General features: G+C 35.2%; 2 protein-coding genes across 5 annotated transcripts; one reads left to right on the top strand and one right to left on the bottom strand.

Moving 5' to 3' along the window:
- The first annotated feature begins 375 nt into the window (after positions 1 to 375).
- Positions 376 to 17,760, top strand: LOC110655238 (MLO-like protein 11). Of its 4 annotated transcripts, XM_021811469.2 has the most exons (16): positions 1,186 to 1,323; positions 1,650 to 1,768; positions 2,037 to 2,094; positions 2,241 to 2,476; positions 2,870 to 2,986; positions 8,258 to 8,318; positions 9,738 to 9,832; positions 10,601 to 10,675; positions 13,774 to 13,859; positions 14,021 to 14,070; positions 14,322 to 14,362; positions 14,944 to 15,114; positions 15,281 to 15,316; positions 15,524 to 15,591; positions 15,674 to 15,734; positions 16,966 to 17,760. In XM_021811469.2, exons 3-16 carry the CDS (start codon positions 2,085 to 2,087, stop codon positions 17,353 to 17,355), a joined length of 1,497 nt encoding a protein of 498 aa, XP_021667161.1. In that variant the 5' UTR covers positions 1,186 to 1,323; positions 1,650 to 1,768; positions 2,037 to 2,084; the 3' UTR covers positions 17,356 to 17,760. The 4 variants fall into 4 exon arrangements, with proteins under 4 accessions (XP_021667158.1, XP_021667159.1, XP_021667160.1 ...); XM_021811466.2 differs by lacking the exon at positions 1,650 to 1,768 and having other exon boundaries at positions 376 to 1,323; XM_021811467.2 differs by lacking the exons at positions 1,650 to 1,768; positions 14,322 to 14,362 and having other exon boundaries at positions 376 to 1,323; positions 14,933 to 15,114.
- Positions 17,761 to 18,193: 433 nt separating this feature from the next.
- Positions 18,194 to 19,378, bottom strand: LOC110655240 (glycine-rich cell wall structural protein 1.0-like). The gene has a single exon (XM_021811470.2). It carries the CDS (start codon positions 19,376 to 19,378, stop codon positions 18,194 to 18,196), a length of 1,185 nt encoding a protein of 394 aa, XP_021667162.2.
- Positions 19,379 to 19,590: the final 212 nt, after the last annotated feature.

Below are 19,590 nucleotides of genomic sequence, written 5' to 3'. Positions count from 1 at the left end.
AGAGTCTAAATATATTTTTAGTTTTGACATGTGGTCTTTAAATTAATTTTTAAAAATCATCAAAGTTTTATATTTTTGGAAAATCGAAACCTATTTTTAAAATTCAAAAAATTTCAAAAAATTTTCTAAAATTTAAATAAAATAAAATATTAATATTTACTCACAAAATAATAAATTTAAAAATTAGGGGTATTATAAGTAGAGAATAATTAAATTTGGTGGGAATTAAATAATATTAGAAAAAGTAAAAGAAAAATCCCTTTAAATAAAATAAATTTATCCTTTAAAACGACATCGTTGTTGTTGCCCGTCATTCCAGATTTGAAGGCTGTTAAATAACTACTCCCCCGTCCTTCCCTGCCACTGGCACGCATTTTAAATTAGTGTGCTGGCGTAAGGGTGTTGTCCATTGAAGGAAGAAGACGAGAGAGAAGAGAAACGTCGAAGCACTTTCGAGGCTCCAAACTCTGGGATCTCTTCTGGTGAAGGCCATATTGAACCTACCCTTTTGTCTTTCTCTGCTTAAGAAAGCAAAAAATCGCAACACCCACCCACCCACCCACCCATCGTCCAAACTTTTGCAGCTGTAGGACCAAACTAAAACCACCCATTTTTCTAAACTCTCGATCTGCTTTCTTTCAATGTGGTCATTCAGATTCTTTTTCTTCGCTATTCCATGAAAATGTAGGACCCAGAATAGTTTCCCATGTGTAAATAGATATTGACTCTCAGAGCCTTTTTTGAGAGCGAGAGAGCAAGAGGGATTTCTGTGTACCTGGATCGACTTTGATAGGCTGAGAAAACGCTGGGTTTTGGCGTTTTCTCTACTCGGGCGGTGATAAAGGAAAAATAAAATGGTCGGTGTTCTTTTTTAAGGCAGAGATTTTATATTCTGGAATCAAATATAGGAGACATTTTAGATATAACCTTGTTCTTCAACATTTGTCATTTTTGTCGTTGTGCCTGTTTAGATAGCTTGAAAATGTGAAGTACCCATCTTTCAGAATTGTCTTGTGGATGGTACTGTTGAAGTGGGAAAGAAAAAAGGATCATAATTAGTCTATGTATGAGTTTCGGATGTAATTGCACTTTTTATAACATGGGTTTTTGTTTCTCATTTGTGGTTGGTCTGAGAGAAATTTTAGGTTTTAAGATTAGAAACAAAGGGTTTTGTGGTGTATGAGTAGGATTGGTAATATGGTAGAGAATACCAAAGAAGTGCGTTCATTGGCCTTAACTCCAACATGGTCAGTTGCAACTGTGTTGACAATCTTTGTGGTCGTTTCTTTGATTGTGGAGCGCTCAATTCACCGGCTAAGCAACGTTAGTATATCATGCACTTATTTCATTAGTATTTATCATGTTAATTATTATTATTATTATTATTATTATTATTATTATTATTATTATTATTATTATTATTATTATTATTATTATTCAAGTTGCTGAAAAGTGTCATTTTTAATGTGATGTGGAGTGTGCGTGCTTTATTTATTTATGCGCTAATTTTTCCCTCAATTTATTTTTGGACTAAGAAAATTTTGTGTGACATACCTTTTTTTGTTTGTTTAAACTGCTTTCTTCATATGCTTTTTAATCTTATATGGAAAGGGATTACTGTTTTAAGTTACATTTATGTGAAATTGAAGGTGTTCAAAAGGAGAGACAAGAAAAGAAAATCTTTTGCATTCAAGTTTGTGCTAATGATAATGGAAATTACAGAAGATTTTACGTCCCCTACATTAGGCCCTGCAAATTGTAATTGAAGGTGCAATATTTGTCGTTATATGTGCATAAATTGCATCTAATATTTCGTTTGAAGAAATTTTATGCTAAATTTCATTGATTTGCCTGGAAAGATATCCATAGCATAGATAAGTTGAAACAAGGATATGCTATTAATATTATAGTTATCAAACAGATTGAATTCAAGGTTATTATATTAAACCTACTACAATTTTATTTGCTCTGATATTGATTTTCACGTTAACTTTAGTGCTTTTGTTTTATCTCACAATTTCATTTCTTTGTTTAAGTGGCTGCGGAAAACAAATCGGAAACCTTTGCTTGCAGCTGTAGAGAAAATGAAAGAAGGTATTATGCATAAGTTCCATATGCAATCCCAAATATATCTGGAAGCTTCTTTTGTCATTTTAGTTATAATGGTCTCTTGGCTAATTTCCATTACATGTTGTTTAATCACTCATTTATTTGTCTTAATTTTGTGTAATTGTCTTCAGAGTTGATGCTGCTTGGATTCATTTCACTCCTTCTAACAGCTACATCAAGCACAATAGCCAATTTTTGCATTCCATCAAAGTTCTATAGCAGTAATTTTGCTCCTTGCTCTAGGACTGAGATTGATGAAGAACCGGAAGAAAACACTTACCAGGGACGTAAATTACTGTTGCTTTCTGCTTTTCCTCTCTCAGTCCGGAGAATGCTGAATAGGTTGGATCATAATACCTGCAAAGAGGCATGTCATTTTTTCATATAAAATGATGTTCAGGATCTTACTTCAGTATTATCTATGGTTTTTGGAAGATAGAATTTTCCTATAAATTTATAGGTCTAGATTAGAAACGATATTATTAGACATTGAAATGAAAAGAAGAAATTCAATAGGAAGGGTGAGGCATCCTCCACTAAATGAAAGTATAATTGAAGTTTAGTAAAATAATTAAGAAGCTTTAGATGCTGCAGAAGCGCATAGCCTTAATGAAAGCATTGACTGTATTAGTCAGCTCTCTCTCTCTAAATGTAGAAGCGATTTTTTTTTTTAAAATTTTTGCTTATACTTGTCTACCTGATTCTTTTTTCTCACATTTGAAATGCACTAAGGTATGCTAATAACTGTTCTGTTGTTCAGGGACATGAGCCATTTGTATCATATGAAGGTCTTGAACAGTTGCATCGCTTCATCTTTGTCATGGCAGTCACACATATATCTTACAGTTGCTTAACAATGTTGCTGGCTATTGTGAAGGTAACAACATTTGTCATAATTATGCTCATCCTAGCGGAGAAATGTTGAATTTATAATAGTTTTTCTCACTAATTAATTGTGTAGAAAAAGATGATTCTCCTTAATTTTAATTAATCTGTACATGGGTATATATATACAATTGATTCCTATAATTGTGTTCTACTAATTAGGAAGAAATCCTAAATAGAAATACAGAATACAAAATATACAAAGAAATAATATAGTGATTGACTTTCCATAACACTCCCCCTCAAGTTGGAGTATAGATGTTAATCATGCCCAACTTGTTACAAATGTAGTCAATCCTAGCTCCATTCAGAGCTTTTGTGAAAATATCTCCTAAGTGCTCTCCAGTTTTGATTTGTCCTGTTGAGATGATCTGTTGTTGAATCTTTTCACAAACAAAGTGACAATCAATCTCAATATGTTTGGTCTGCTCATGAAACACCGGATTAGAAGCAATATGGAGCACAGCTTGATTATCACACCACAATTTTACAGGCAGGGAGGTCTTAAAACCTATTTCATCTAGTAATTGAAGTATCCACATTACCTCATACACTGATTTTGCCATGGCTCTATATTCGGATTCAGCACAAAATTGAGAAACTACACTATGCTTCTTGCTTCTCCAAGATAACAAATTTCCTCCAACAAAAATACAATATCTAGTAGTTGACCTCCTGTCAACCTTAGATCCAGCCCAGTCAGTATCTGAAAAACATTCAACATTTAAATGCCTATGATTGCCATATAACAAACCTCTTACTGGAGCGCCTTTCAGATAACACAAGATTTGTCCCAAGGCTTCCCAATGAGCAACAGTTGGGGAAGACATAAACTGACTTACCACACTAACGGCATAAGCAATGTCAGGATAAGTGACTGTAAGGTAGTTCAATTTTCCTACCAATCTCCTGTATCTCTTTGGATCTTCAAACAACTCACTATCCCCAGGCTAACAGTTGTAAACTTGGAGTCATTGGTGCACTACAAGGCTTAGCACCAAATTTTCCTGTCTCTATCAATAAATCGAGGACATATTTTTTTTGAGACAAGAAAATACCCTTCTTACTTCTCATAACTTCAATACCCAAGAAATACTTTAACAATCCCAAGTCTTTGGTCTGAAACTGGGTTTGGAGGAAGGTTTTAAGAGATGAAATACCTGCAGAGTCACTCCCAGTAACGACAATGTCATCCACATAGACTACCAGGAGAATTAGACCAGCCTCAGATTGCTTATAAAATACTGAGTGATCACACTTACTCTTTTGCATACCAAATTCCTGTGCTGCTTCACTGAATCCCCCAAACCAGGCCCTAGGACTTTGTTTCAAGCCATAAAGAGACTTCCGAAGCCTACAAACTTTACCCAACTCCCCCTGAGCAACAAACCCAGGTGGTTGCTCCATATACACCTCCTCCTGAAGATCACCATGAAGGAAAGCATTCTTGATATTCAATTGGTGTAGAGGCCAATCATATGTAGCTGCTAAAGAGATAAACAAGCGAACAGGAGTAAGTTTAACTACAGGAGAAAAAGTGTCAGAGTAATCAACCCCATATATCTGAGCATATCCTTTTGCTACAAGGCGTACTTTTAACCTAGCCACAGAACCATCAGAATTTATCTTTATTGTAAATACCCATTTGCAACCAATAGCTTTCTTACCAGTAGTCAAAGGCAACAGTTCCTATGTACCATTAGCATCTAAAGCCTCCATTTCCTCTTTCATAGCAACACTCCAGCCAGGATGAGATAGTGTCTCACCAACAGTATTAGGGATAGGAACAGAGTCTAAAGAAGTAACAAAACACCGAGAACAAGAAGACAATTGATTATAAGAAACAAAAAAAGAGATAGGGTAAGTACATAAACTTTTACCTTTACGAAGAGCAATAGGTAAGTCTATATTAGAATCATAATTAGTATGAGGTACAGGATCTCCCAATGAAGTAGCTGGTGGAGGATCTGAGTTAGGAATCTCCAATCTCCTGGAATAAACATGAACGACGGGAGGTCGAGTAGGTCTAGAGACAGAAGGAACAGGCTATGGGAGAGGACTAGATATTGATTGGACAGTATATATTAAGAGATCATCCTCCTCCCCCTGACTCTCATACACAGATGATTGAGGAAAAAATAGAGTAGACTCAAAAAATGTGACATCTGCAGAAACAAGATAACGATTAAGAGTAGGAGAGAAACAACGGTACCCTTTTTGGAGCCGGAAGTACCCAAGGAAGATACATTTGACAGATTTTGGATCCAATTTAGTAACCTGTGGACGAACATCACGCACAAAATAGGTACAACAAAAAATATGGGGTTCAACAGGGAACAAAGATTTTGTAGGAAACAAAGCAGTATAAGGAATATTCCCATTAAGGACAGAAGACAGCATACGATTGATAAAAAAACATGTCGTAAAAACTGCATCCACTCAAAAGTGTTTAGAAACTTTCATCTAAAAAAGAAGAGCATGAGTAACCTCAAGAAGATGCTGATTTTTTCTTTCGGTTACGCCATTTTGGGATGGGTATCCACACAGGAAGACTGATGAAGAATGCCATTTTGTGTCATATAAGACTGAAATTGTGTTGAAAAGTATTCTTTCGCATTATCACTTCTTAATATGAGCACAGAAATATTAAATTGAATTTTGATTTCATTATAAAAGGCATAAAAGATAGAAAATAACTCAGAATAATTCTTCATTAAATATAATTAGGAAACACGAGAGTAATCATCAACAAAAGTAACAAAATTACGAAATCCAATTTTAGAAGTAATAGAACAAGGACCCCAAACATCAGAATAAACTAACTCAAAAGGGGATGAAGCTCGTTTATTGACTCTAGACACAGAAGGCAAACGATAATATTTTGCAAACTGACACTACTCATATTCTAGTACTGATAAAGACTGAAACTGAGGACACAACTTCTTCATGGTAGACAAAGAAGGATGGCACAATATACAATGAGCTTCAAGAAGTGTTAAGGTACTGGAGCAAATAAGAGACCGCAGTACATGATTTCCAGAATGTAGAGATCACCTGACTCACGTCATCTACCAATAATCTGCTTCGTCGTAAGATCCTGAAACAAACACTGGTCAAGAAAAAAGGAAACAGAACAATTTAAAGTACGGGTAAGTTTACTAACAGAAAGGAGATTAAAAGAGAATTTTGGTAGACACAAAACAGTGATAAAGAAATTGACGAAGTCGAGTTCGCAGTTCCAGAACCCATGACACAAGAAGTAGAACCACCAGCTAAAGTAACAGTAGAGGAAGTAAGATTAGACTGAAAAGCAGATAGAAGACTAGAATTACCTGTCATGTGATCTGTCGCACCATAATCAATAACCCATTTGGATGAGGAAAACATAAGGCATGTAGTGGATTTACCTGACTCAGCGATCGCAGTGACAGAGGCTGGGAAAACTGTGCAAAATTCTTTGCAGATACCAAAACAGTTTTCTCAGAGAAAGATACTATAGAATCCTCTGCTGCCATATTTGCCATCTGTGATTGCTGATTTTTCTTCTGAAGTTACGGACAATTATATTTTCCTCTTTCTCATCACGGTAGAATGCCTTACAAACATCATAAATACGGGAGATATTCTTTTTACCAGAATACAGAAAATCTAAGTAATCCATTAATTCCTTAATAAATTCATAGTGATTAATTAAACTAATTACCTCACTTTGAATCGAGTTCCGAAACTACAAAAACAACAGAGCATCCTCCTTTAGTCAAGTTTGTCGTGTATCATCAGTAGGTGAATCTTTAGTAAGGTGATCATCCTTATCAATGCTACGCAAATAGACCCTAAAAATCTTACTCCACTCCAGGTAATTCGAACCATTAAGTTTGTATTCCGTGATCTTAGTCATCATCGGAGTCACATCAGAAATAACATTCTTATTATCTGTCATTTGTTGAGACAAAGAAAACTAACCGAAACGCTAATCCAAAGTGCTTACAGCAGCAAAATAACCCAAAATCACAAATCAAGCAAATACCGAAATAGAATCTGAGAGCCAAACCTCATAAGTCCTTTAATGGTGTACTGGATCAGGCAACAGCATATAGTGGTGGAATGAGGGGGTTGAGGCGACGCCGGTGATGTTGATCGGAGTCGAAACGGCCGGTCGGCAGCCTAGGTCTCTCCTGAGCTAGGTGGTGAGAACAAATAGTTACCCTAGATAGATGATATGCTCTGATACCATATAGAAAGAGATGATTCTCATTAATTTCAATTAATCTGTACAAGGGTATATATATACAATTGATTTCTATAATTGTGTTCTACTAATTAGGAAGAAATCCTAAATAGGAATACAAAATACAGAATATACAGAGAAATAATATAGTGATTGACTTTCCATAATAAATTGTTTTCAGAAAGGCCAAGTTTAGTAGAAGTATTGATGCCTTGTTCAGTTGTTCACAATGTCAATGCTTTTCTTGTTCCATTTTATCTGATTTAATGGTTTATCTTGGTTGTATATTGTGATAAATTTAAACTTTCGTTGGAAGTCACTATATACAGGATAATGTCAAAATGGGCAAGGCACTACTAGGTAGCTAGTTAGAGCAGAGAGTGAATCCTCTGTGATTATGCTCCATAAATAATCATAGTTAAGGAAGTTAATAGGTTTGATAAACTATGAACAGATAACATATTGCACTGTGATTATTGCATGGCAAAAAAATTGTAATTTTTGTAAAAGGTCTATATAATATATCATTCATATTTAGTAATCCTGTATTAATTAACTGTGAAATATGGTGTGGTTTAAGACAATGTATGGACCTCTTCACCTGCTTGCTTAAACTTTTAGGTCTGAAACATTGATATGGCATCAAAGTCAAACGTCATAGTGTTCAATTTTTTGTTGTTGATGTTATTGTTGCTCCACATGCTATGTCTACATGGGAGGTTAGCTAGGTCCATTTTCATTATCAATTATGTTGTGTAAAAGTGTTACTCTATTATTGCTTTATTTTATCATTAATATTTTAAATCTAATAGTGGGTCTTGTATTTCTGAAATAATGGCATGACTGATGTGCCAAGCCAATTTACTTGCATGTTTGGGCAAGACAAGTAGACAACTCTCTCAACCTAATTTACATCAATATTTTCCCTGTAGTAGCTAATTGTATAAAAGCCATGGCATTGTAAATTAGAAATGTGAAATCAGAATGCTTTTTTTTTTTCTCCCTAATTGTTTAAAACTGTAATTATTTAACCAGATTCATAGTTGGAGGATATGGGAAGAAGAGGCTCATATGGATCGCCATGATATGTTATCAGGTAACCTCAAAACTGCAAAGCCAATAAGCCATTTTGGGTATATTTAAATACTGAAGGCTCTTATTACATTTTTTTTTTGTTCATTTCAAGCACTGTCTTGAATGTCTAATCCACATCATACATATTTGATCCCTCTTTTGAATTTGTGCTATTTTTACTAGCACCTGAATACATAAAGTTGTATGTTTTGGAACTTTGAGAACATAATTGGATTTTAGATATAATTTTCATCAGTCACCACTGGAAGTAGAATTATAAGGAATTTGAAAGAAACGGCTTAAAGATGGGTAGCAGCTGTAGAACAACATTTTTGTGTGACTTTTTAGGCGGATGTAAAAATCCAAAAAAAATTAGAAATATTTTCTGGACTTTGGAATTTATAAGAGGTAACTTTTAATCAATTCAAGGAAGAAATTTAGGTAGGATATTTTTATTTTTGGATGTTTCTAGAATTGTTTATTTCGAATCATTTTGGCCGAATGACAAAAAATGCCATGACCTTTGCAAATTATCAATTTTAGCCAATCCTTTTCATTTTATCAATTTTAGCAATCAATTTTAAATTGACTAAAAAAAAATTATTTAATTCTAAGTTTAGTTAAAATCATTATTATTTTGTGTTCTTTGAATAGGGAGGAGATGCGAGTGAGAAGGGCTAACATATTAAAATATCATTTTGACTAGAAAATTAATATTTTATCTGAGTTGGCAATAAAATAATTTTTCTGTAATTTGAAATTAATAGCTAAAATTGAAATAAACATGAAAGATTGAGGGTAGAATAGATAAAATTAAAAAGATTGGCAAAATTGTAAATCATGCAGAAGGCTTTTTTTTTTTTTTTTTTTTTTGGGCCAATCATTTTACTCATCTTACCAAAGTCCAATTGTCATTCAATTTATGCCATTTGATTTGACAAATCAAATTGGAATGCTAAGGTTCTGTCTAAAGTAAGGGCTTTTGTTTGTTTTGCAATTTTTCAGAAAATTAGTTCTAATGACTGGTTGATGTGGAGACATCAAGTCTTTATCTTGACATATTATTTACTACTAGGGAGTTTGTTTCATTCTTATCTATTTCTTTGTGTTAGATACTACAATAGAAGTTTATGAGCACTAGACTAAAGACTTGCCATGGAGTCATTGAGAAGTACAAGAAGAGAATAAGTAGGAAAGATATTTTGTTGCTTTGTTATTTGTGAGCAATCACTTTGACAATAGAACTCTTTACGCCTGAGTTTTATGATTGAATATCAAAAGCTGTTTATCTTAGCTGTTTTAGGCTTTCCTTTATTGATTTGATCAGTGTTGGGGTTTAAGGGGCATCTTGATGCTTAAGTCATTCCAAACTAAGTGCAAAATTTCAAACTATTGAGTTGTAGGAAAGTAATCATGAATTGGTAATTTTATTCTGTATCAGACATCATGAGAGAGCAGACTTTGCGAAGGCAGACAAACTTTGTCAGATATCATGCATCAAATCCTTTGGCCAAGAATAGTTTTCTTATACGGTTGGTGGGTGCAAAACTTTTTTTTCGTCTTGCCTCTATTTGCTTTTATATGTTGTAATATATGCTTGATTGTCATTCACTCTAATTTCTTGTACTAAAGCCAATTAGAGAACTATAAAACTTTTTTTTTGTCTTGCCTCTATTTGCTTTTATATGTTGTAATATATGCTTGTTTGTCATTCACTCTAATTTCTTGTACTAAAGCCAATTAGAGAACTACAAAACTTTTTTTTAGTCTTGCCTCTATTTGCTTTTATATGTCGTAATATATGCTTGTTTGTCATTCACTCTAATTTCTTGTACTAAAGCCAATTAGAGAACTCATTTATTTGGGAACTCAATGTTATGATTGAATGTAATTTATGATGTGGAAAGTGAAGTGGAAAATCTGAAACTGAAGTGCTAACTAGAGCACCAACAACAACAACCCCCAACATCCCCTCCCCTCTGCCCCCCCGCTCCCCCACCCCAACCCATTTTTTACTTTTTCCCCAACCACCTGTGCCCATTTTCTTTCTTCCAAAGATGCCTATTTGTTCTATGAAGTTCTTGGGGAAACTAAAGCTTGTGCACCTACCCTACTCACTCCCCCCGTTTTCTTCCTTTTTTTTTTTTATCTGTTTATTTTGCACAGGTTGCTCTTAATAGTTTCCTAGTTTGTCTCTTCACTTTCTTATCACTTTGATTATTACTTTGATTCTAATTTTCCATTGTACCCTTTTGTATCTGGATGATGACTTCTGTTGAATTTTCTAATTTAATCAACTTGTAGACTTGTTTCTTCCGGCAATTTGGACATTCAGTGGTTCGCACGGATTACCTCACTCTTCGCAAGGGCTTTATCATGGTATGCTGTGTTACCATCTGTTAGAAATTCAGTTATATATGTTCCTTTATATATGTATATTATATTTTAATATTTATGGACATTTTATTGAAAGGTTATTCCTTTTATCTTGTCTTTGTTTCATATTTTCTCATTCATCTACCTTATTGTCTGTGGCCCTATTATGTGCATATGAATGCTGTTGTTTCATAATAGGATGAGCTACATACACCAGTACACAGCAAAATATATTTACATGGAACACATTTAAGAAATTATGTTTCATGATTGATTGTCCAATGGAAAGATTGTGTAAGAGCAAAAGACATGTTAAGGAAGTTTTGATTTTCAACTTATTGTTTTGATCATCTTAAATACCAATTTAAACAAAGACCACTCATTTGGTGCGCTGCTGCCCTACCCACACTACCACAGAAATACACACACCAGAAATAAAAAGAAAGGAGAAGAATATGAGAGGGGAGGTACTCTGAAATGAGATGGATACTATAGTGATTAAATATGATAAATGAGCCTGAAATAAGGTATATATTGTTAGTAAAAGAGGGCCCCTAAGGAACATAGCCTATTCTCGTACACAAATCCATGCTTATGAGCAAATTAAAATGTTTGTAAAAAATAGGCCATTTCTGGGATATAAAGCGAAGTACCTGTGTATGTGGATTCTTATGATTTGAATTTCTTCGCTTATGTGCTAGATAGTTGAAGGAACAGAAGCGTGAAAAACACAAGTTTATACCATTGAATTCAAAAATTTTCACCTAGGGTCACATGCATCATGCAAGATTTATTTTTATCTATTTGATTTCAATAATAAACAACATATTAAAACTCTTTTAATATGTTTTTGGATCTGTATTTGCCATTTAAGATTTTAAAATTAATCAGATTAATTTTAGAACCCTAGATTAAATCAAGAATGATTACACTAACCTCTTGATGTACTGCAGCGTGTCTGCGCCTTTGAGATTTGTCTTCAGGACACCAAATGTTGTCCCTCTAGCTTGTCCACACCAAGAACACCTATGGCAGCCCTTGAACAGCTTCTAAAGTTTTTTCTATTATTTAGAAATTCAAGTTCTGCCTTTTAAGAGATTAGAGATGTAAACAGGACACTAGAAACAATTTCTAGTGTTCTTAATTCAAGAGATTGATGGCTAATCTCTTTGAATTGATGAGAGATGAAGAAAAATAGATGGAGAGCCTCAAAATGGCGTGACAAAGAAGAGGAGTGGCTGTTGGTTGTTTTTCTTTTTCATAACAACACTTATATAGCTAGGTTAACACATTAAACCCTTGCCACATGTCACCCTTTGATTAGCTCTAGGTTTAAGTGACCCAATAACATTGTGCCAAGTGTCAAACCTATATTTAATCTTGATTTTAATCATCTAACATGATTAAAAAACATTTGGCAAGCTTATGTGTAATCCCATGTGTCACCATCTCATGGTGCCACGTGTCACACTGTGAAATGACCAAAATGCGCCTGTGTCTTAATTTTGAGTTCTTAACCCAAAATAATTATTTTTCTTCTTCTAATTTATATCAAATATAAATTAATTAATTAATCTCTATAAATTAATTTCTCATTAATTAAATTCATATTTAAACACTTTAAATATAAATTTAACTTATACTATACATCCAATAATCTAGATTTGGTTTCAAGTCATGCTAGGGGCTTTGCAATTTAATTACAAACCAAACCTATTTAATTAATCAATTAAACTCTTTAATTAATTAATTAAATGATATTTAAATAGGTGATAACTTGTGTATGTGTGTGACTTACTAGGCTCATCACTAATTGGCAATGAGACATGATATCAACTCTATATATCATCAGAACTCTTTCTTACCATAAATGATTTCTCTAAATCATTTTATGAACCTCATAGTCATGCTAGGGACTTTGCAATTTAATTGCAAACCAAACCTATTTAATTAATCAATTAAACTCTTTAATTAATTAATTAAATCATATTTAAATAGGTGATAACTTGTGTATGTGTGTGACTTACTAGGCTCATCACTAATTGGCAATGAGACATGATATCAACTCTATATATCATCAGAACTCTTTCTTACCATAAATGATTTCTCTAAATCATTTTATGAACCTCATAGATCATAGTTAACACCTAGCATAGCATGCCATGGCCACCCAATTAGTAATAAGGTTTACCTTAAATGAACCTATAATCATATGTTACCATGTACTAGAATCTCTCTGTTACAAAATCCCAACTCAAGCTGGAGTCATGGTTTATGTCAAACTCCATTTGCTATGAATATTATGTTCTCTTTTAATTTCAGTTCTTGATTAAAAAGATTTTCTCATCAGAAACTCTTTTCTGAATAAATCTATCTGTCCTGGCCAGAAACTTGAAACATCAAGAACAATTAAATGAACATAGGATTTTATCTCTATTTACTTAGAGGAACAGATTCCATCTTGATCAACACCTACCTCCATATATAACTAGTAGGAGCCAACAGATGCCCATATACTCATACATAGTACAAGTATGAAAGCAGTATCAAACTCAAACTACCTATATACAAGATAACTGTGCTATCTCAGGTCTAAAGATTATATGCACTGATATGATTTATGACAAAACATTGACAAGAGTAAACTCCATGTGCTTGTCATAAGTGTCACTGGTTCGGCCTACTTATCATTTATAAGTGCCTATCATGTTTGTTATATAGCATGAGACTCACCATTCCATCTTATTTATATCTCATATAAATAACTTGAGAACAAATATGAATACAATCTTTCTGGATAAGTCATGTCCTTATTATGAAGTATCCTCGATTGTGAACCTATTTATGATACTTTGTGCTAGAAATATTGTCACTCATATTCTTAACAACTTAAGAATAATATTTCTAACAAAATATCAATGGACCTTTTCTATTACACATAAATATGTTATGTAAACGGAAAAGTGGAAATGCCTTTTATTAATAAAAATATGTACAAGATACATACTAAATGATATGTTCTAGGGCATACTACTAACAATAATACTAGTATTACTAGTGCTTATTGACATTTAATCCTTTTATTTTCTTGCTCCTGGCAGAATCACAATCTTTCCATGAAATATGATTTTCACAGCTACATGATTCGCTCTATGGAAGAAGAATTCCAAAGGATAGTTGGTGTGAGGTAAAAGTAGTGTGCTTGGTGTTGGTGTTCTGTTGGACTTTATGCTAACTCTTTTCAGGAAGTCCTGTATATATATATACACATGCACAAATAAATATGTGCTTGCATTATTGATTATTGTAGAGAATAAGCCAACTAAAGTAATTGTTTATACACTGCAGTGGTCCATTGTGGGGATTTGTTGTTGCTTTCATGCTATTTAATGTAAAAGGTATGGTACTAAAATGAATTTGCCCTTGCCAGAGAAAATATTTCAACATGTGCTGTGACTTTTGTTTTTAATCCTTTCTTTCTTAAGTGACTTTGCAGATTATCTTAATGACAATTATCTGCTTTGATAATGAATGTAGATTGGATTTCACTTCTTAGCTAATCTTGCTTCTAGAATGTTGTCTGATTGATATTACTAATTTTCAAACTTTATGAAACTTGTGCTTATTTGGGTTTTGTTCCTTACTACAGGGTCTAATCTCTATTTCTGGATGGCCATCATTCCTATCACCGTAATTGCCTTTTCTTTTTAGTTTCTGTTGCACTACTCACCTTTACACTTGAAAAAGACATTTGTAGGTAGTGGCTGGCAATTTTGGACTTGCATAGCTGATCCAAATGTCCCTGGAAATGGGGCCAAAACTGGGATGAGCATGCACTAAACACAAAATAACTAGAAAATTTTAGGTTCAAACTCCAGCAACCAAATAACTTGAAATAATTTATTTTTAAATTGAAAATTTCCAGAAATTGACTAATTGCAAAGTGAAACCTCAAAATAGTTACAAAATGACTCAAGCAACCTGAAATGAATTCCCAAAAATCTAACTTTTGCATGATCTGGAGTTTGAAATGTGGAGTGACTTGAACCCAAAACAACATGAAAATTTGGCATGTGAAACAAACAGCCTGAACTGAAAGGACTAAATCCTAACCCATCTCCAGACCCAAGTATGCATAAACAAATAGACACTTGAAAAATCGACTGATTTGTGTCTAGGGTGAGTGGAATGGTAGAAGCACCCATGAAAATTTTTAAAAATTCCTATGCCCTTTCATATTGTGTTATTCTGATATTTCAGTTCCTGGACAGCTTGTCCTTTTGGTGGGTACAAAACTACAGCATGTTATTGCAACTTTGTCATTGGAGAGTGCTGGCATAACTGGATACTTTGCCGGAACAAAGCTAAAGCCTCGAGATGACCTTTTTTGGTTCAAGAAGCCAGAACTGTTACTGACCTTGATCCATTTTATTCTGTTCCAGGTTAGTATTGTTCATAGTGATGATTTGTTAAAAGAGTTGTAACTCATATTATCTTTTCTTTTTTATTTTTTTTCCACTAAATAATCTTTATTACCTCGTGTCAGACTGTCAAAACTGATATTTGCATGTTTCTTTTTTTTTTTTTTTAATCTAAATTTCATTGAAGAACGCATTTGAGTTGGCTTCATTCTTTTGGTTCTGGGTACGTACTCTTCCATGACTGGATTGGTATTCAGTTGACTGATGGATTGGTTCTGAAAAATGTGAACTTTCAGAAAAGAGATCCAAAAACCACAGGAAAAGAAATTAAGAGTTTTTTTTTTTTTTTTTTTTAAATTCTTTGCCATTATATGCACGATGCTGGATCTAGTCACTTTAACTAACATGTCTGTTGTTGATCATTATACAGTGGCAATTTGGTTACAATTCCTGCTTTATTAGGAATCACTTGCTGGTGTACATACGACTTATTTTGGGGTATAGTTAGATTTCATCTTGCTCTGATTTTCTTGAGATGTGTCCACCTCTGTGACACTTATATTATCGTTTTTTCTTGTAGTTTTGCTGGACAATTTCTCTGCAGCTACAGCACCTTGCCTCTTTATGCGTTGGTTACTCAGGTTCATATTCATAGAAAAATATACATTGAGAAAATTATGTACAAAATATATGAGTTACTTCTGTACGTATTTGAGTTACGGAATTTTGCCCACAAGCCATCACACCTTGTAATTGCGTGTAGCTGCAACTACAAGGCAAAGGCTTATATAACAGCCAAAGGTATTAGGCCTACATGTGTGTGCCTCTAATCATGGGTTTTGAACCCAGACATGGGCTGGCGAAGATATTTAAGCAAGGGGAGATCTAGTATCCCTGCCACTTGATTCAAAACAATAGATAGGATCTTGCAACACATGCAGTTGGTGATAATTTAAATGTATTACCCACTGTTGTTTTTAGATTGCCAATGTAAATGCTTTGGTATATCAGACTGGGACATGTGGAAGTATTCTCATGCCTTCTCTGATATTGCATGATGACTAGTTGATGGATATAGAACAATGAAATTGATGAAAAAAACTCATAAGAGTTGTGGAAGGTCTTTTTTTTTTTTTCAAGCTTAAAATATTCTTAAAATTGATAAATTTTGATGCACATCTTTTATTGGCTGCCAAGTATTGATGTCCTAGTCTCCATGGCTCTTAGCTTTTTCTTTGTGGATGATGTAATTCTCTTTTTATCTGGATTGATGATGACTGAATATATTTTGAAAAATCATATAAATTCAATATTTGTGGATATGAATATTGCAAGAGACGATTCTCAACTATTTCTAGACTTGGCAAAAGATTGAGCCTTTTAATTAATTTAGGGTCCATGAACTATGTTATGTTCTTATCAGTTGGATGGTTATCTTGATGAAAAAGTAGATACTATCTTTTGAATAGGAACTTTCATAGGCATAGTCATTCAGCAAACTTTATACTTGGGAATACAAGAATAAGCCGCAAAGTTAAGTGGCCCTTTGTCCATGAACCAGGGTTTTGGACTTTCAGTGCAAACTTTAAATATTAAACATGAGAATAAGTTGAAAAGTTGAGTGCCCTAAATTGCCTCCAATTTGAGAGGTTGGAGGAATCACACCATGATTATCTGCTCTGGAGGTCTCTGCCCTCCTTTTATGGATTAATGGCTGCAATTCTGCAAACATGGCTTTAACAGGCTTTCAGAATTGAAGGTTGTGGTATTGTATCACATTCTGATTCAAAATATGAGTACTAATTTCCCCCTGCATTATTATTGTTATTATAATTATTGCTAGAATCATGTATGCTTTCCCTTTTTGTCCAGATGGGAACAAATTATAAGGCAGCACTAATCCCACAAAGGATAAGGGAGACAATCCATGGATGGGGAAAGGCAGCTAGAAGGAAGAGAAGACATGGAATTTTCACTGATGATTCTACTATACACACAGACACAAGTACAGTATTATCACTCGAGGAAGATGATCACCTATATCTTAATGTTCGTGATACTGCTGCTAGTACACATACTGAAGTTGAGTTACAGCCAGTTTCTACTATTTCAAATAGAACTGTACCAGTTGCTAATGAAACTTCAAGTAGGGTTGGTACTCCACTCCTTCGACCATCAGCTTCTATTTCTTCACCAAAGACAACAAATCTTTTCGTGGACAGTGTTCCTAGATCATCTTCAATGCCAGCTAGAAGAGAATGAAGCAGCTTAAAAAAATGATGCTTTTTTTAGAGTTACAATTGGTTGGTTTAGGTTTTGTAGGTATCATATAAAGCAGGAGGGAAAGAAACAAAAAGTGATGATATACTTGGACAATCTTTTCCTTCCCTCATTCTTATCATGATCCATGTAAAAAATCAAGGTTCATAGAATACTTTCAAGTTTTAAGTTATAGCATGGGTACACACGCAAGTAGGACATCAGTATATGAGCTTTGCTGCGTCTAATGTTTGCAGTACATAATGTAACTCAGATTTAGAAATGATACTAATGTGTCAATGCTTGCCTCCTCATCAATATTTCAGAATGCATAAGCTCGCTTACAAGGGAAAAGACTGAATGAGTTGATAAAAAAAGGGGAAAGAAATGGCTACATTTGTTGGATTATTATTATTAACTATTTCTCTGCTATTGTTGAAAGATAGTTACTAATTAATGATACTCTGTAACTAAAACTAGAACAAACAAAACGTAGCATAAGTTGCACCTGTGCTTTCTAAGAAACAGCTTCTGTGCTGAAAGTGTTGAAGGAAGGGGATTTCTCAAACCAAATTTCACTCGAAATTTTAGCTCTTTTTTTTTTTTTTTTTTTTTCTTCTTCTCTTTTTTCTTTTGTTCCGTTTATCTTTCAATTTTTTCTGTTTGTTCTAGACGGTGTTCAAAGCAAATATTTCTTCTTTTATTTCCTTCTCTCTGTAAAAGACAAATTATTTTAAATGAGAATCATTTAAAGTAAATTGAGCTTATTCTTAAACTGCTTTTCAAGCTCCATCAGAAACAACAAACTATGATGCTCAATTATGTTTTTCACTAGGCTTAATCATGGAGCTCTAACTCGTGGGTCCATCTTTAATGAATTTTTATGATGCAGTGCTCTTGCTTTCCAACTCCCAGGGATACATTCTGGAGGACAATAACAACCCCCGAAGGGTGGAGTAATTCCAACCCAGCCTCCACCGCCTCCACCCCCTCCGCTACCTCCACCACCAATTGGGACATTATAACTACCCGTTCCACCGCCGCTGCCTCCACCTCCGCCTCCACCTCCCCCACCACCTCTACCACCAATTGGAACATTATAATTACCCTTTCCACCGCCGTTGCCTCCACCTCCGCCTTCACCTCCACCACCACCTCTACCACCAATTGGGACATTATAACTACCCGTTCCACCACCGCTGCCACTGCCTCCACCTCCTCCTCCACCTCCGCCTCCGCCTCCATTTGGACTAGGTGTCATTGGGACATTACCATTCCCACCACCGTTGCCTCCACCTCTGCCGCCTCCACCTCCGCCGCCTCCGCTTCCATCTCCACCCCCATTTGGACTAGGTGTCACTGGGATATCATCATCCCCACCACCATTGCCTCCACCTCCACCGCCTCCGCCTCCACCTCCACCGCCTTTTGGACTAGGTGTCACTGGGACATCATCATCCCCACCACCATTGCCTCCACCTCTGCCTCCTGCACCTCCTCCGCCACTGCCTCCACCTCCACCGCCATTTGGACTTGGGACATAATCATCCCCACCACCGTTGCCACCACCTCCACCGCCTCCACCTCTGCCGCCTCCACCTTCGCCGCCACTGCCTCCACCTCTACCGCCATTTGGACTAGGGACATAATCATCCCCACCACCGTTGCCTCCACCTCCACCGCCTCCACCTCCACCGCCAATTGGATTTGGTGTCTCTGGGACATAGTTATCATTCCCACCACTGTTGCCTCCACCTCCGCCGCCTCCACCTCCTCCTCCACCAACATAGGGATATACGGGGAGAGTAGGTTTTGTTGGGACATGGCCAAATCTGCTTCCGAATCCTAAGCCACCTCCACCACCATTTGGACGTGGCATTGCTGGGTCATTACCTGCGCCTCCACCACCAATAATGGATAGTGAACCTTCATTAGAAGTGGCGTCCAGAAGAACCCTATGAGCAAAACTGAAGCTTAAGCCTAGTAAGACCAAGAAACCCACAAAGACACCTTTTAATGGAACCATTTTCCTGAATGTAATATTATGTCTTGCTTTGGTTTGCATGGCAGCAAAACAAGAAGCATGTATATATAGGGAGGTTTTGCAATGGCAGGAAGAGAAAACTATACTATATTTGTGGCGGTTCGGTCCTGGAATCCGGAGGCATGTTGTTTGTGTGAATAGGAGGGAGGAATATGAAGTGTTGTGTCTGTGGCAGGAAGAGAAAACTATACGAT

This window comes from Hevea brasiliensis, chromosome 15 (genome assembly GCF_030052815.1).
Source record: "Hevea brasiliensis isolate MT/VB/25A 57/8 chromosome 15, ASM3005281v1, whole genome shotgun sequence".
NCBI classification, from domain to species: Eukaryota; Viridiplantae; Streptophyta; class Magnoliopsida; order Malpighiales; family Euphorbiaceae; genus Hevea; species Hevea brasiliensis.
Note: the sequence above shows the minus strand (reverse complement) of the source record. Positions and strands in the feature narration are given on the sequence as shown.

Bases quoted from the DNA above. Each gene is read 5' to 3' on its own strand.
- LOC110655238 (XM_021811466.2), top strand. From the start codon at position 1,180: ATGAGTAGGATTGGTAATATGGTAGAGAATACCAAAGAAGTGCGTTCA. The intron at 1,324-2,036 runs GTTAGTATATCA...TCTTTGTTTAAG, and splicing joins CAATTCACCGGCTAAGCAAC to TGGCTGCGGAAAACAAATCG. The intron at 8,319-9,737 runs GTAACCTCAAAA...ATTCTGTATCAG, and splicing joins TCGCCATGATATGTTATCAG to ACATCATGAGAGAGCAGACT.
- LOC110655240 (XM_021811470.2), bottom strand. From the start codon at position 19,378: ATGGTTCCATTAAAAGGTGTCTTTGTGGGTTTCTTGGTCTTACTAGGC.